General features: G+C 42.0%; 2 protein-coding genes across 14 annotated transcripts in view; one reads left to right on the forward strand and one right to left on the reverse strand.

The window, feature by feature from the left end:
* ANKRD30A (ankyrin repeat domain 30A) overlaps positions 1 to 9,184 on the forward strand; it is a 215,475-nt gene extending 206,291 nt beyond the window's left edge. The window contains exon 42 of the mRNA XM_078332937.1: positions 9,004 to 9,184. The gene's annotated coding sequence lies outside the window, so the exon portion shown is untranslated. The remainder of the gene's footprint in view (positions 1 to 9,003) is intronic.
* FAM153A (family with sequence similarity 153 member A) overlaps positions 8,469 to 17,784 on the reverse strand; it is a 54,696-nt gene continuing 45,380 nt past the window's right edge. For 10 of the 13 annotated variants that reach the window (XM_078332948.1, XM_078332949.1, XM_078332942.1 and 7 more), the window contains one exon: positions 8,469 to 16,141. Coding sequence is in view for 3 of the 13 variants with exons in the window: in XM_078332941.1 (XP_078189067.1) it covers positions 11,234 to 12,589 (1,356 nt within the window). In the remaining 10 variants the exon portion in view is untranslated. The remainder of the gene's footprint in view (positions 16,142 to 17,784) is intronic. The other 3 variants (XM_078332941.1, XM_078332939.1, XM_078332938.1) reach the window with 3 other exon arrangements.

Here is a 17,784-nt window from a genome sequence, read left to right on the forward strand (position 1 = left end):
GTTTCCCCATTCTGTGGGCAACAAAGATCAGTCTGGAAATGCAGCTCAGACTCACCATTTGCGGATTCAACGCGAGCTCCAATCCTGGGTTGTTCTCACAGCGCCATCTTGAGTCCTCCTCCAGTTACCTGATATTTTTCTCAACCCCTTAGTTGTAGTTTGGGGATCCTATTTACTCATGCCTTTTTAATCATGCCTAAAAGTCCCACTCCTTTATTTGGTAGAGATATTTTAACTCACATGGGGTCAGCATTCTTATAGCCCCAGGACAAGTCATTTATTTCCCCACCGTGGAAGCTAATATTAATCCAGAAGTGTGGACAACTCATGGAAGAACAGGTCAAGTTATAACCACTAGGCCAGCCCAGATTCACCTTATGCATCCTAGTTTTTGTTTGGGTTTAGGGGATAGTTAGGAAAATATTCCCTGAAGCCAGATGCTATGAAAGACCTAGAAGCCAATATTAAACATCTGAAAATGCAGAGCCTACTCAAACCCTATAACAACCCCTGCAACACCCAAATATTAGGAATGCAAAACCGCATTGGGAAATGAAGACTAATTCAGGACCTCCATTTCATTGAGGCTGTAATGCCAATTCGTCCAGTAGTTTATTATCTCTATGCCTTACTCACCCAAGTACCTGAGGGAACTAAGTGATTCATAGTATTAGAACTAAAGGATACCTTTTTATCTATACCATTACATCTGAACTCTCAATATGTCTTTCCCTTTGAAGATTCTTCAAGCCAAACTGCCCAGTTAACATGGATGATGCAGCCTCAGTGACTTCAAGATAGTCTTCACTTCTTTGGACAGGCACTGTCAAAGGACTTCTCTGAATTTTTCTATCCTCAGGTCAGGGTCGTCCACTATGTAGATGACCTACTGTTCTATGTCACAACAGAGAACACTTCTCAGAAGGGCAATGAAGGTCTTCTTAGTTTCTTAGCTGACAGAGGATATAAGGGTTCAAAATCTAAGGCCCAGCTTTGCCAAATCTCAGTGACATACCTGTGTTTGGTGTTGTCTGAAGGGACCACAACATTATAGAAAGAAATGATTAAGCCAATTTCCTTCTTTCCCCTACCTAAATCCCTCAAGCAACTAAGAGGATTTGGGGGCATTACTGGGTTTTGTAGACTATGGGTAGCTGGGCAAGATAGCTTTCCCCTTATATTACCTCATATGTATCATAAAAAAGGGAACCATACTGGGAATTTTAACTCAAGCCTGAGGACCAGCTGAACAGCTTAATTTTTTACCTGAGTAAGAAACTTGATACTGTGGCTAAAGGATAGCCAGCATGCCTCTCAGAAGTTTTTGCAGTGACCTTACTGGTGACAGAGACCAGGAAATTAACCCTGGTAAATGGCTTAACTGTTTATACCACACATGAGGTAACAGGATTGCTGTGCTCTAGGGAAAGCCTTTGGCCAAGAGACAGTCAGCTCCTTAAATATCAGGCTCTTCCATTAGAGGGCTCTACAGTCTAATTAAAAACTTGTTCTAACCTAAACTTAACCACTTTCCTACCCAAAAAAACTGTGGAACCTAATATGACTGTGAGGAAGTTGTAGTACAGATGTATGTAGCCAGAAAGGATCTCAGGGAAACTTTTTTAGAAAATCCAGACTTGACCCTTTTCATAGCTGGAAGTTTCTTTGTGGAGCAAGGACCCTGTATTAGGCAGGATACGCAATGGTCACTCCAAATGGTGTTATTATAACTGCATTCCTTTCTTCACGCACATGTGCACAACTAGCTGAACTGATAGCTCTTACAAGAGCACTTGAATTAACAGAGAAAAAGGTAGCTACCCTTTAAAATGACTCCAAGTATGCTTTCCTAGTTCTTCCTGCTCTTGCTGCCATTTAAAGCAGAAGACACTTTCTTACCACTAATGGATATTCTTTAAAATACCATCAGGGGGGCCGGGTGCATGGCTCAAGCCTGTAATCCCAGAACTTTGGGAGGCTGAGGTGGGTGGCTCACGAGGTCAAGAGATCGAGACCATCCTGGTCAACATGGTGAAACCCCGTCTCTACTAAAAATACAAAAAATTAGCTGGGCATGGTGGCAAGTGCCTGTAATCCCAGCTACTCAGGAGGCTGAGGCAGGAGAATTGCCTGAACCCAGGAGGCGGAGGTTGCAGTGAGCCGAGATCACGCCATTGCACTCCAGCCTGGGTAACAAGAGCAAAACTCGGTCTCAAAAAAAAAAAAACATAAATTAACAGGATATTGTCCTCAGTTTTCCTTCCATAAGCGGTAGCAATGATGCAGATGGTAACAGATGAAATAGCTGAAGGAAAAAAGTTAGCTGATTAGGCAGCCAAGTCAGTGTCTTCAGGGTCTAAACATTCTCAAAGTCCTTCTAATTTGGGAATACTTCATAAAAGAAATTAAGCCTCACTACTCCCTTGCAGTAACAGAAAAGGACACTTCTCTAGCATACACTTTCCAGCCCTCAGGATGGCTGCAATCAGAGGGTAGCAAACTACACTTGGCAGCCTCCAGCCAGTGGACAATCCTTAAAATCCTTCACCAAGCTTTTCACTTGGGAAAGGATAAAACGTATCAGTGTGCCAGAGTACTAAAAGCAGTCAAACAGGTTGCTAGTCCCTGTGAAGTCTGCCTTAAAAATAAGCCCTTCAACAGGTGACCCCTTCCTCCTAAAACCCAAAGGATGGATAGCTATCCAGGGGAGAACTGGCAGATAGACTTCAATCACATGTCAAAGATGAAGGACATCCAATACCTCCTGGTATCGGTAGTTAATTTTGCTAACTAGGTGGAAGCATTTTAATGTCATGCTGAAAAAAATTCTCTGAGGTGATAAAAGTGTTAGTTAATATAATAACTCCCTGCTTGGTATATGTAAATACCTCCAAAGTGACAATGAACACTCATTTATGGCAGCCGTCACATGGGAGGGTCTCAAAGAAACTAGGCATACAGTGTCATCTCCATTTTGCTCAGAGACCCCAGCCCTCAGTAAAGGTAGAGAAGACAAATGATGTCATTAAAAGATACCTCAAAAAACTATCCCAAGGACCTCACCTTCTTTGGGTCACTCTTCTTTCCATTGCTTTAATGTGGGTACAAAATACCTTTTCAAAGTTAGGTCTGTGCTCTTTTCAAATGCTATATGGATGGTCTTTCCTTACAAATGATTTTCTGTTAGACCAAGAGGCCTCTTAATTGGTTTAGCATATAACCCCCTAGCTCACTTTCAAAATGAACACCTTAGGCAGAGAAACCTGCCTGCATAATAAAATATTAGAATGGGGATTACCAAAGATTTGTGTCTACCCAAATGGCACACTTAATCTAACCAGTTTTTTATACCATATGTAAATCCACCACCACCTCACCAGCTTATCTATAAAATGCCCTGCATTTCACCACAGACCAGCAGTCGATTTCTTTCAACCCCTGTCTGCAGCAGAGTTATTCTCTTTCTATTGCCTATTAAACTTCTGCTCTCAACCTCACTCTTTGTGTGTCCATGTACTAGTTTTTCATAGCTGTGAGACAATGAACATCAGATGTTACTCCAGACAAGGAAGCTGTTTTATTATGAATATATACTTGTGATTATGCTGTCTCCTGCTTAAAATGTTTTAAATGGTTTTCCATTATAATGAAATGTAAAACTCCTTTATGGCCTGAAAACCTACACCAGTTGACTTCTAGCTTCATCTGTGAGCATCTTATTTCTTTTCTTACTATAGTTTAATGACTACTACAGCTAGGATTGATTTTTATATAACCCACAGAAGTGAATACTGTACAATTTAAGCAACAAGGTAAATTTATTGCCTATTTATGCTTATTATAAAGAATTAAAAGAATAGTCTGTCTCATAATTCTGGAAGGACAGAACTAAGCTTGGTTTTAAGAGTTATATGAATAAAAATTAACAAATAGGGTGCATTTTACTACCATTGGACTGATGTAGGTCTGGCCATTTTCTGATCTTTTGAGTACATGTTTAAAATTTAATCAGGTAAGAGAAACTCTTACTGTCTTGGCATGGGTCACATATTTACCCATGGGCCAAGAGGGTATGAAATGTGGGAGAATTCACTGATAGAAAAGAGAATGCTATTTGGGAAACAAATGAAAGGAATTTTGAGTGAGTAAAAACAACACAAATTATTTTAAGCATTTATTAGGTGATGTGTTACTTTTTCAGCAATGCCTGCCCTAGACTGTTAATCTCAATGGTTACCTTTTAAAATTCTGTCCAAGCACATTTTACTGGTCATCATAACACTAATATTTGTATAATTTTACAATATCTGTTTCCTTTACTTTAACTTTTATAAAAGCAGGGATGACATCTATGTAGATTTTTGTAGTATTTTTGCATCTATTACTACACCTCAGCATGAAAGGCACATATAATTTATGGAATACTATAAAATAAAGTTAATTATGCAAAATTTTACTGATTTGGTCAATTATATGATGTTAAAATATTTAAAAGAATTTTATAATGAAATAGAAAATGTGCATATTAAAAATAAAAAGAATGAAAAATTCTGTATTTGGTATATGAGCAATTATGAAGAAGAAAACAAAACCACAAACTATGTACTAAAAAGCTTGAAAACTATTTTATCTCTTTCTTATTTATAAATCCTAGTTTTGATAAATACAGAATTATTGGCTGACATTTATTTAGTTTCAGGCTAAAAGCAGAAGGACCCCTATCCCCCTGGTTTGTATGTTTTTTTTTTTTTTTGCTGAGAAATCCGCTGTCAGTCTGACAGATTTTTTATAGGTTACCTACCTGATACTCTGTTTCACAGCTCTTAAAATTATTTCTTTCACATTGACTTTTTTCAGACAAACAAGGGCTGGAGGAATTTGCCACTACCAAACCAGCACTACAGAAAATGCTAAAGGGAGTTCTAAATTTTATAACAAAAGCTTGATATGCACCAAAATAGAACCTCCTTAAAGCATAAATTTCACAGGACCTATATAACAAGAACAATGAAAAAACAAACTAGGTAACAACTGACATGATTAATTGAAGAATACCACACATCTTAACAATAACATTAAATGTAAATGGCCTAAATGTTCTACATTTAAAAAGTATAGAATGACAGAATGGATAAAATTCCAACAACCACATATCTGCTGTCTTCAGATACTTAACACATAAGCACACATGAAATTTAAGGTAAAAGGGTGGAAAAAGATATTCCACAACAATGAAAACCAAAAGCAAGCAAGAGCAGCTATTCTTAAACAAAACAAACCTTAAAGCTCAAAAATCTGTTGCTTTAAGGTCTGAAGACAAAGAAGGATACTACATAATGATATAAAATTAATCCAACAGGAAGGTCAGTTAATATCCTTCTTTGTCTTAAAAAGAAGACAAAGAAGGATATTATAAAATGATAAAATGATTAGTCCAACAAGATGATATTAGAATCCTAAATATAAAATCACCTAACACTGGAGTTCCCAGATTTATAAAATGATTTTTACTATACCTAAGAACCGAGATAAACAGCAATACCATAATAATGGGGGACTTCAATACTTTACTGACAGCACTAGATAAATCGTCAAGGCTGAAAGTAAATAAGAAGCAATGAACTTAAATTACACTCAAGAAGATGAGGTGTGGTGGCTCATGTCTGTAATCCTAGCACTTTGAGAGGCCAAGGCAAGTGGATCACAAGGTCAGGAGATTGAAGCAATTCTGGCCAACATGGGGAAACCCTGTCTCTACTAAAATACAAAAAAAAAAAAAAAAAAAATCCAGGCATCACGCTGTGCACCTGTAATCCCAGCTACCCAGGAGGCTGAGGAAGAAGAATCATTTGAATCCAGGAAGTGGAGGTTTCAGTGAGCTGAGATTGCACCATTGCACTCCAGCCTAGTGACAGTGAAACTCCATTTAAAAAATTACATTCTAGAATGAATAAACTTAACAGGCATTTCAAGAACATTCATCCCCCAAACTGAAGAATATACATTCTTCTCATTAGCACATGGAAAATTCTTTAAAATATACCATATAGTAGGCCTCAAAAGTCTAAATAAGTTTAGAAAAATTAAAATCATGGACACATGATATCCAAAATGGCCGATTAGGAGGAGCTCAGGATTGCAGCTCCCAGCAAGAGCACAGAGGGTGAGTGAACACTGCATTTCCAGATGGATTTTGATTGCCTGCAGACCAGGAGATTCCCAGGCAGACGAGCCCCATGGGTTGCCAGTGTGGCTGGTTTGGCTGGAGCGGCTGTTTTGTCAGTGCCCCGGCGTGGCGGTTCTCTGTAAAAAAATACATGGGTCCAGGAGCTGTTTTAGCTGGCTATTGGAGCTCTGGGAAGGCAGAGTCACCCATTCATCTGATTAAAAAGGGGACTGAAACAGGGAGCCAGGATAGGAGATTCCCAGGTAAAGAAGCGCCACAAATCTCAATGTGGCTGTTTCAGCCAGTGCAGTGGGTCACCGCAGGGGAAATTGCACAGATCCTGATGCCTTTTCAACAGGTGACTGGAACACCTGGGAGACAAAAAAAAAAAAGGTTCTGAGGCAGACAGCCAGGTGATCAGGCTCGGCTGGTCCGACCCCCACAATAAAACAGCAATTGGAAATGCTCTGGATTGAGAGTTTCACAGCAAGCACAGCTGATCCCGGGATGGTCCAGCTCTGTGGGGGAGGGGTGTCTGCTATTACTAAGGCAGTCCACCACTATGGAGGTAATTTGCCATTGCTGAGGCAACCCACCTTTGCTACGGCAGTTCACCATTACAGAGACAGTCTGCAATTATAGAGGTGGGCCACCATTGCCAAGGCAGTTCTAACTACACCTGTATAAACAGGACTGCAGGGAAGTTCACATGGCAGCTGGGCAGAGCCCACAGCAGCTCAGCAAAACCTCTGCAGGCGGGCAGTGACTAGGCTGCCTCCTCACTGGGCAAGGCAGCTCTGAAAAAAGCCAGCAGCACAATAGAAACCCATAATTGAAGCCCTAACTCCTCGTAACAAAGCACCTGGGATTTAAAAAAAGGGGGAGATTTATGAGTTCTACTGCAGCAGACTTAAATGTACCTGCCCAGCAGTTCTAAATAAACAATGGAGCTCATGGCTCAGCACTTGGAGGCCCAGCTCTTGGCCTCAGCATGGTCTCCTATCAGGCTCAGCTCCCGTGTTTTTGGCAGCATGTATCTACAGGCCCAGCTCTGGCCTCTCAGTGGCTTCTTTAGGCCAAGCTGGTGCCTCCCTGGTGACCTTATTATGCTCAAAGTTGGCTTTCTGGCATCTTCTCCCACACCAGAATCTTGTCAATTGGACTTCTCCAGGCCCATCTCTTCCTCCTGGCTGCATCTACAGGTTCAACTCTTGCCTCACAACAATCACATTTTGTCCTGCTCCTGCCCATCTCCTGGCAGCCTCTGTAGGCCCCAGCCTTCCTCCAGTCTGGCTTTTCTCACCCACCTTTGGCCTCCCAGTGGCCTAGACAGCTCCAGCTCCTGCCTGACAATAGCCTTTCAAGGCCCAGCTTTTGCCCCACGTGGGCCTTCTCAGGCCTAGTTACTACATGTTTTTCAGCTGACTTTGCAGGCCTATGTTTTCCCTCACTGTCGCTTTTTCAGGATTATCTTATGCCTCACATTTGCCTCTCAAGATTCAGCTTCTTTTTCATGGCAGCCTTTGTTAGACCTGCTGCAGCCTCACATGGCCTCTCCAGGCTTATCTTCTGCCTTTTATTGAACACTCAAGGTCATCTCCTGCCTTATGGTTGCCTTTTCTGATGCTGCACTTGTCTCACAGTTGTCTCTTCTGGATTCAGCTTTTTAGGTCATTGATGGTTAACAGCAGTCAAAAGCTTAAAGCTTCCCTGGACTCTCATTTGTTTACTTCACACCAGTGTGTGTTTTCAAAACACCTGTCTCCACTTGTAACCTTGACAGTGCATTTCTGTCAGATTTGTAATAAATTCTGCCTTTGTTTTTCACAGTGGTGCCTGTTTTACTTACTGTCTCATGGTTTGTCTTGTCTTCTGGGGGTTCAGAAGGGAATGGGCCTCTGCTTGGGCTGTTAGTCTTTGCCCTGGACATAGCACCTTCTTATTTCATGTCTTCTGTTTTTATATTTTTTACAGTTTTTTTCCTTAGCCTCTTATTCTTTCAACAAGGCTGGAGTGTCATCATGTGATCATGGCTCACTGCGGTCTTAAACTTTTGGCTTCAATAAATCCTCCTAAATCAGCATCTTGAGTAGCTACAGGCAAACGTCACCATCCCTGACTAATTTCTGACTTTGTTGGAGAGGTTGGTTCTCACTCCGTGGCTGGCCTTTGTTGGGGTCCGGCACATCTGCCAGGGGGCTACTGACCTGCAGGAGTCCCCGAGACCGTCAATGTAGATGTCTCATTCAATCTGAGGGAGAGAGTGCATGGAAGTGAAAGAAAAAAGAAAAGTCTGGAGGGCTGGCTTAGGCTATGTCCAAGCAGCAATTTTATTTTTGCAATATGTTCCATTATATACTTTTCTGAAGTTAATGTTGTTTACGCCAGATCAACATACTTAAGTTACAGTAAGCAAGTTACACCCACTAAGTTATGCCCAGTAAGTAAGTTAAGGCCAGTAAGTCAGTTACGCCCAGTAAGTTACGGTAAGTTACAGTTACACCCAGTAAGTTATGGTAAGTAAGTTACCAACTGTAAATACTTAATATTTTACAATGAAGGTAACAAGGGTCCAAAATGAACACAATCAAGCAATAAACCATAAGGAGCCAAAAGTGGACATAATGCCTCCCAAGTCCTCATCTCCATAAAGTAATGTCTGTTAATTATTTTGAATAGCATAGTGCCTCTCTCGGTTCCTGCTTTCCCTCAGCTCGACTCCCCCAACTGGGGATTTGTGTTTGGGCTCAGGCTCACCGTATGGTGAGGCCCATTTCTTAGGGGCATCACATGGGAGTAATCCCCAAAGATCCCTCAGTTCTCCCTTTTGTTTTTAGATGCAACTCAAAAAGCTTGAGCCGCAATTGTTGAAGGGAGGAGAACACAAGGCGAAAGAGTACTGGGAGAAGGACTCTAAGAAGGAGTAAAACCACTTCAATACCAATTAAAGAGGAAAAGGATGGGAGATGAACTCCATGTACCCAGGAAGACAAGGTGTCCACAATATTATGGGCGATTGTGTCATCCTCAGGCAAGTTTTGATGAGAAAATCAATGGCATGAATTTCCTGCTGAAGCTTGAAAACATTTAGAGATAAATTGTCATGAGTCCAAATTCCTTGTAAATGAGCCTTAACAAGAGGCCACTGCCATTTAGTGTCATTATAAGGAGTATTAGTAACATAAATATATTTATAATCAGCATGGCAACGAAGGGCCAGGCGGTTCTGAATATTATAAAGTTTATCACCAAGAATACTAACAGTTTGTTCCAAAACGTTAAGTTTTTCATCAATTTTCTTATCAATATCCATTTGAGTTCCCATCATAACAGAAATATTCTTTGCAAGGTGATTAACATAAGTAGCAGTTTGGACACTGTGAGCAAGACTAACAGCCACGGTAGCCACAGTGGCCACAACTGAAACTACAGCAATAATGCTAACAATGAGAATACCAAGGAAACGTTTAGGATGGATCATAAGATCATGAACTTGTTGGAAAATAAGAAGGGCTTTTTCATCATACCAAGGTCCAGAAACGTTAACGGGTAACATAATGTAGGGGGGGCTGGTGCACAAGAAGGGTATGAACAGGAAAAAAGGAAGAATCAATGCAGTTGGTAAGAATACAATTTTCATAATAAATGGAATATGAGCCAGAAGCTCGGGTAATGGAAACATTACCAGCAATAATAGCATAAGGAGAAGCGTCGCAAGATTGAGTATAAATAGTATGCCTAGTGGGATAAGATAAACTGTGGGAACCAGCACAAACAAACGTAGGAAATAAGGATATAAACAGCTTCCAGAGAGAGGTATAAACTTTGCCAGAGAAGGTAGTGTAAATAAAAGTGCTCCAACCACCAGGTGTTTTATAACGAGCTAAGGCAATGCCAAGAGGATGAGGAACAGACCAGTCAAATAAGGAGAAACCAGAAGGCAGGGTATAATAGCTTGCTTTTGGTTAGGAAAACAGAACTGACAATGTGGTCCAAAGAGGAGTTAGAAGGTTGACAACGATGGTGCTCAATGAGTGGAAATCGCTGAGTGGAGGAAAAATTGTAAGTTTCTCTAATTCCCACATAGTTGAGTATCCAGTCATGAGAATAAACGGTTTCCTGGGAAGAGGTCGGGGGCCCAGGAAAGGTATGAAGTCAGCGAATTCCAAGATCGAAGGAATAAGGACCGGAAAAAGAAAGAGGAATAGAAGGAGGGGAATAGACATTGGCAGAGAAATCATGGTCCCAGATTTTGGAGGTGAAGAAGCACATGAAAGGGGCAACAGCCTGGGCAGAGTACGTGTAGGTAGAAACTTGAGGAGTAATATGAGAAGAAGAGGGGAAGCCAAGAATAGAAGTATCATTAATGTAGACAGGGAAGGCAGGATCATTCCAGGTAACAGGTCGAAGAAAAGGAGGATCGGGAATGTAAGCCCACAAAACATGAGAATCAGGGAGAGGGAAGACCTGTGCCAAATGACAAGACAATATAGCCATTATAGCAATAAACATAACAGTAGGAGAATGGGATTGTCCGGAATATGAGACCAGGGTGGCTGCTTCAGCAGTTAGACGGGCATCTGGGCCCACGTCGGCAGGGGGCTGTCCCGTTGCAGAGTCTGGGAGTTCGCTGATCGAGCGAGTCCAGCGGTGTCGGCTAGGTGGTGGTGGCATCAGCCAGAGATGATGAAGACTGGGTAGCAGGTCATTTGCACTGCCTGGTGGGGAATTCATGCTTGGCCAGGCATTCAGGAACCCAGATAGGTGAGGGGGCAGATCTAGGAAAGACACAAATGTGACCTTTTCCCCAAACTAATACAGGGTCAGGGCCATTCCATTGATTAGAGAATAAGTATTTCCATAACACCATAGGCGTGGCTGAGTCCGTTGGGTGCCAGAAATGATCAGCTGCTGAGTGGCCCTGGGAATCAAGGGTTAAAAAATTTAGAACATAAACAGCATGCCTAAGTACATCATGTGGAGACTTGCAAAAGGAAGGAGGTGAATTATTTAGTTTAAGTAAAAAGTTTTAACAGTGGCATGAGCATGTTCAACAATTCCTTGTCCTTAAGGATTATAGGGAATTCCTGTCTTATGAATCACCTGAAATTGAGAACAAAAGGTTTGGAATGAAGAACCGGTGTAAGCTGGAGCACTATCAGTCTTTAAAATTTTTGGTGCACCTAGGTTGGAAAACACGAGTAGACAATGAGCAGTCACATCCTTGACTGCCTCTCCTGTATGGGCTGAAGCTATTATGAAATGAGAAAAAGTGTCAATAGTTACATGCACATATTTTAAATGACCAAAGGAAGCAATATGGGTGACATCCATCTGAAAGATGTGGCCAGGCTGTAGGCCACGAGTGTTTACTCTAGTGTGTGTGGGTTGAGGTAAGTGAATTATACAGGCAGGACACTGCTTAACAATGGCACGAGCCTGTTCTCTGGTGATCTGAAATTGTAGCCACAGACTACGGGAGTTTTGATGATGTAAGGCATGAGATGCTTCAGCCTGCTGTAAGGGAGAAAGCGCAGGGGCTACAACTGGTCGAGTAAAACCATCAGCATGTCTGTTGCCTGCAGAAAGAGGACCAGGTAAATCAGTATGTGCATGAATGTGACCAATAAAAAATTGATGAGTCCGCTTGCAGATAGTCTGCTGTAAAGGAAGAAATAGGTGTATTATAGCAGAACTGTCAGAAAATGACAAGGGCGCTGTCTCCAGCAGACTGATCAGGTTAACTACATATTGACTGTCAGAGTATATATTAACTGATTGATTACAAGTGGAGAGCACATGTTGAACAGCAAGCAATTCCACCCTTTGGGTGGAAGTTTCAGGTGTCTGGAAAGAAGGGAACATCATCAATTTGTCCAGTGGCAAGTGCGTTTGAGAAACTGTCTGTAAATGCCAAGTGGACTGAGAAATTGGCTGCAAAGAACATGTCTTGGGGAAAATAAGATTACATTTGGAATAAAAATGCAGTATTTTGTCTTTGGGATAGTGGCAGGAAAGTTGTCCTGTGAAATTTGCAAGAGCTATTTGCCATGAGTCAGAAAATGACCACAACCAAGATTGCTCTTGGGCGGTGTAAGTCACAATCATAATAGATGGGTCAGAGCCAAAGAGAGTAAGTGCTCTGAGGCGGCATTTGGCAATTAGCATAGACACTAAGTCACGATAAGGAGTAACAATACGAGGCAGACTGGCAGACAGATGGAGCCACTCCAAGATTCCCTTTTGCCAGGAAAGACCTGTGGGGGTGTAAGAGGTGCGTAAAATGCATAAACACCAAGACACTCCAATAGTGACATGGTTTCGTTTTTGTTCAGAGAGAGCATCTTGCACCAATTGCAAGGCATGTCTAGCTTTATCAGTAAGTGTCCGGGGAGACTTTGGGTCTGTGGGGCCTCTGAGCATATCAAAAAGAAGCTTAAGCTGACCAGTAGTTAATTTAAGACTAGGCCTGATCCAGTTAATATCTTCCAAAAACTTTTGGAAATCATTCAATGTACTGAGATGGGCAGTAGATAACACAGGAGTCTTAATAGGACACTTGATTGAAGTCAATGAGGTGACCCAAATAATGGAAAGGCGTTACTTTATGGACTTTGTCAGGAGATATAACTAAGTTTGAATTTGTAAGGAGGTCGCTTAAATCCCTAAAGGCTTCCTGTAGGAGGCCGGGGGAAGGAGCAGCCAAAAGGAGATCATCCATATAATGTAGCAAAAGAACATCTGGATGGCGCTCACAGAGGGGCGCAATTACCTGAGCAACAAATTTCTGACATAAGGTGAGGCTATTCGCCATACCTTGAGGCAGAACAGTCCACTCATAGTGCTCAAAAGGCCTGTCAAAATTGGTAGCAGGAACACTGAAGGCAAACCTGCAGCAATCTTGAGGTGCCAAGGGGATGGAAAAGAAGAAATCTTTCAAATCAATAACTAGTAATTCCCAATTTTGAGGAAAAACAACAGGCGAAGGGAGTCCAGGTTGCAGTTGTCCCATGACTTCCATAATTTCATTCACTTTCCTAAGGTCTTGTAAAAGTCTCCATTTACCAGATTTCATTCTAATGACAAAAACAGGAGTATTCCATGGGCTATTAGAATGCCTTAAATGGCCAGCTGCAAGCTGTTCCTGGACCAGCTCTCTAGCTGCAGCAATCTTTTCAGCAGACAGAGGCCACTGGTCTACCCACACAGGAGAATCAGAAAGCCAAGTGATGGAATCAGCGTGGGTGCCAGGAGTCACAGTAACCCGTTGGAAAAAAACCCTAACCCTGAACGATGATTTTTATGAACAACTTCCAAGGGCATAAGGTCACCTTATAAATTTTGACCAAGACCTTTAGAAGGATGGAAGCCTTGTTTCATCATGATATCCAAGGCTGGGCTAGAAGTAACTAAATGAGCATTCATAGACTGTAAAATGTCACAGCCCCACAAGTTTATGGGAATGTTGGGCAAAACATATGGATGGAAAGAGCCACTATGGCCTTCTTCATCTGACCAAGATAACAATTGGGAAGACTGATAAGGGTCAGAAGAAGTGCCTATACCCTGCAGAGACATATAAGCCTGTGTGACAGGCCATGCAGGGGGCCAAAACTCTGAGGAGATTACAGAAACATCTGCTCCAGTGTCTAAAAGGCCCCTAAATTTCTTTTCATTAATGGTAATAATCATTTCTGGTCATGATGCCAAAATGGCTTGTACCCAGCACAGGTAAGAAGGATCTTTCTTGTCCCAAGGAGGGGATGTACCTGAGATAGCGCTCTCTTTGTGAGGCACAAGCAGAAGCTGCGTGAAGGGAGAGCCTGGCTGTAATGTAACTACCCCTCCAGCAGTAGAAGCTAGCACAGTCAGTTCTCCAGAGAAACTTTGATCAACAATAGTGGGTACAATATGTGGAATTGCCTTACGTCCTAACAAAAGACCTATATATCCATCTGGTAATGGGCCAAAAATACCTGGTGGAACCGGAATCAGACCGGAATCAGGCGTTAATAGGATTTCAGTGGTGAGACAGAGGTCAAGTCCTGAACAGTAGGTCGAAGAAGAGGAAAAGCCTCGATTGGTTGCGGGGGTCGAGGCGACCCCCTATGGGAGTTTCCCGAATTAGGGAGAAGAGAATTTCCTTGAGCATCCCTTTTAGATCTACACTCATTGGCCCAATGGCTGCCACAGTGACACCAAGGACACTCACCAGGCTGGCAAGGCCTTTGCTGCATGGGAGGGAAAGATGGCACAGGCTGGGGGGAAGCAATGCCAACAGGGTGAGGGCAGTTTTTAGCAACGTGACCAGACTGTTCACATCGAAAGCACTTCACAGATGGCCTACGATTTTGCTGTTGCTGCTGCCTTAAAAAGGCCAACACGAAAAGTCCCTTTTGTGCTGCGGCCATGGCTAAACCTTGCTGATAGGCTGGCCCAACATCTGCACATTGCCAGATGTATTCCGCAAGGGAAGATTTTCTCCATGGACGGAGAATGGACTGGCAAGTAGTATTAGCATTTTCATAGGCCAATTGTTTTGTAAATAATTGAGCTGACTCACTATCTCCAAATTGCCATTTGACTGCCTGCATTAATCAAGAGACAAAATTTTGGTAAGGTTCCTCATTTCCCTGTTTAATTTTGGTAATTTCATTAGTAAATTCTCCATGAGTGGGAAGCTTTCTATAGGCATGCAAAGCTAAAGCATTTACCTGCCCAAATGCGGCTTCTGGGAGGGCAACTTGTTCCTGAACATCCTCATAATCACCTGTGCCTTTCAGCATCTGTAAATTGACTCCCACTCTTTGTCTCTCATTTTTTTCCACCAAATCGAAAGTGGCATCATCATAATAAGGTTTCCACAATTAGTAGTCGCCACCTGAAAGGCAGGCATTGGTGACGCAATGCCAGTCTGCAGGGGTTATAGCCTTAGTACCAAAATTTTCAAGTAAAGACAGAGTATAAGGTGCAGTAGGTCTGTAATTACTCATTGCCTCTTTGAAATCTTTCATGAATTTTGGCGGAATAGGTTCATAGTGGCGGGCGATCTCATCGTTTTGATTGGTCACTTCTACACGAGGTGGAAGTCAGAATCAGGAAATCTCTGTCTCATAAATTCAAAGGCATAAGTGGCTGCAAGAATAGTTTCTTGCGAGGTAGAGCACACCACAGGCTTAGAGGAAAGTGTAGTAACTACAGGAAAAGCCTGAGCAGGTTTGGAAAGCAAATCCAGGAGCCTGGAAAATTGCTCAGGGGAGAGAATTAAGGAAGCGGCCAAAGCACTTACCTGCGCATTCTCTGAAACACTGTTTTTTACTTCGGTTCCAATCCCTTCGTCCTGAGCTCCTCCATTTCCGGCTCTGGGTCTGACTCCAAGGTCAGAATCAGGCTAGTTTAGAGGATTACAAGGTGGTAAATTACAGCCGCCCCCTCCATCATCAGGGTTAGATTTGTAAAAGAAAAAAGAGGGATTAGAAGCAAGAGAAGCAGCAGACAGGCAGACAGCGTGGCACAGCTGCAGCCAAACCGAAAGAAGCAGTTCTGCCTGTGGGGAAGATTGATGAGTGGCGGTGTATTTCTCAATCTTAGTTCCTATTTTACTCCAGGTAGATTCATCTAACAATCCCTCCTCAGGGACCCATGGGCACAATTCGTAAACAATATCTAAAAACTTAGAAACATGTTTCATTTTTACATCAGCACCTCTATTTCTTAACATTTGATGTAATAATTTTGTGAACATAGACTGATTTCTGGAGTCACATTGCCCCATATTTTACTCCAGATGAATTTTGAGTCCAGAACTACAAGAACCACGGCCTTACCTTGTCTCCTCTGATTTGGGGTGCGTCACTGTACCTCTTGTAATCAGGTCCCTGTTCAGGCGCCAGATGTTGGGGTCCAGCACGTCTGCCGGGGGGCTACCAACCTGCGGGAGTCCCTGAGACCACCAACATAGATGTCTCATTCAACCTGAGGGAGAGAGTGCAAGGAAGTGAAAGAAAAAAGAAAAATGGAGTCTGGAGGGCTGGCTTAGGCTATGTCCAAGCAGCAATTTTATTTTTGCAATATGTTCCATTATATACTTTTCTGAAGTTAATGTTGTTTACGCCAGATCAACATACTTAAGTTACAGTAAGCAAGTTACACCCACTAAGTTATGCCCAGTAAGTAAGTTAAGGCCAGTAAGTCAGTTATGCCCAGTAAGTTATGGTAAGTAAGTTACAGTTACACCCAGTAAGTTACCAAGTGTAAATACTTAATACTTTACAATGAAGGTAACAAGGGTCCAAAATGAACACAATCAAGCAATAAACCATAAGGAGACAAAAGTGGACACAATGCCTCCCAAGTCCTCATATCCATAAAGTAATGTCTGTTAATTATTTTGAATAGCATAGTCCCTCTCTTGGTTCCTGCTTTCCCTCAGCTTGACTCCCCCAACCGGGGATCTGTGTCTGGGCCCAAGCTCACCATATGGCAAGGCCCATTTCCTAGGGGCCTCACACGGGAGTGATCCCCACAGATCCCTCAGGCCTTAAACTTTTGGACACAAGAAATCCTCTTGCCTGGGCCTCTCAACATGCTGAGATTACAAGCTTGAGCCATCATGGCTGGCCTAACATTTGCTCATCATCAAGTATTAAGAATTTACTTTATGATCAATATATTGATGATTATATACATTTGTGACATTTATGAATGTGTAGATATTTTAAAGTTTTCTGGGATACCAATTTTCTTTTTAGGCAAATACTACTTTGTCATGCAAGTTAAAGTGCAGTAGTGTGATCTCAGCTCACTGCAACCTCTGCCTTCTTGGCTTAAGTGATCCTCCCACCTTAGATTCTTGAATAGCTGGGACACCAAGTATGAGCCATCATGCCCATCTAATTTTTATATTTCTTGTAGAGACAGAGTCTCACCATTTTTCCCAGGCCAGTTTAAAACTTCTGGGTTCAAGTGATCTTCCCCCCCAACATACTTCTGTGCTGAAATTACAAGTGTGAGCCACTATATCTGGCCTGCTATTATCTTTTCATGGATTATTAAAAGTTTAATTTTTAATTAGCATACTATAAATATATATATTTGCAGATACATGTGTGTATGTTCATATGTGAATATATAGGTGTATATATTTTCATAGCACACACATGCACACACACACACTGTGAAAGAGATATTTGAATACCTAGAAATTGATAAGCTTCTTCCAGATTGTGAAATGACCCTTAGCAGAAACATGAAAGAAGTACAAAGTATCATTATTAATGACCATGGGCCAAGACAACAATGAGCCAATAGTACTTTCAACCTCAACCACCTTACAGCAGAGCATCACAAAGGGCTGGATATATCTGATCATCATATCCTTTCACATAGATTAGGATGTTTTGCAATTATTACTTCTCTTGAGAGCTTAGTGTAATCCTCATCAGTTTGAAATCAGAAACTGTTTCCCAAATCATAGAGAGATTGAATAACAGCTTTAAGCAGGAAATAGTTAATGCATTTGGTTTGTCAGGACAGGTTCCTGGCCTAGGCAGATGGAATATTGCAGAAGTGTGTGTGTGTGTGTGTGTGTGTGTGTGTGTGTGTGTGTGTGTACATTC

The sequence above is a fragment of the Callithrix jacchus genome, chromosome 7 (genome assembly GCF_049354715.1).
Source record: "Callithrix jacchus isolate 240 chromosome 7, calJac240_pri, whole genome shotgun sequence".
Classification (NCBI taxonomy): Eukaryota; Metazoa; Chordata; class Mammalia; order Primates; family Cebidae; genus Callithrix; species Callithrix jacchus.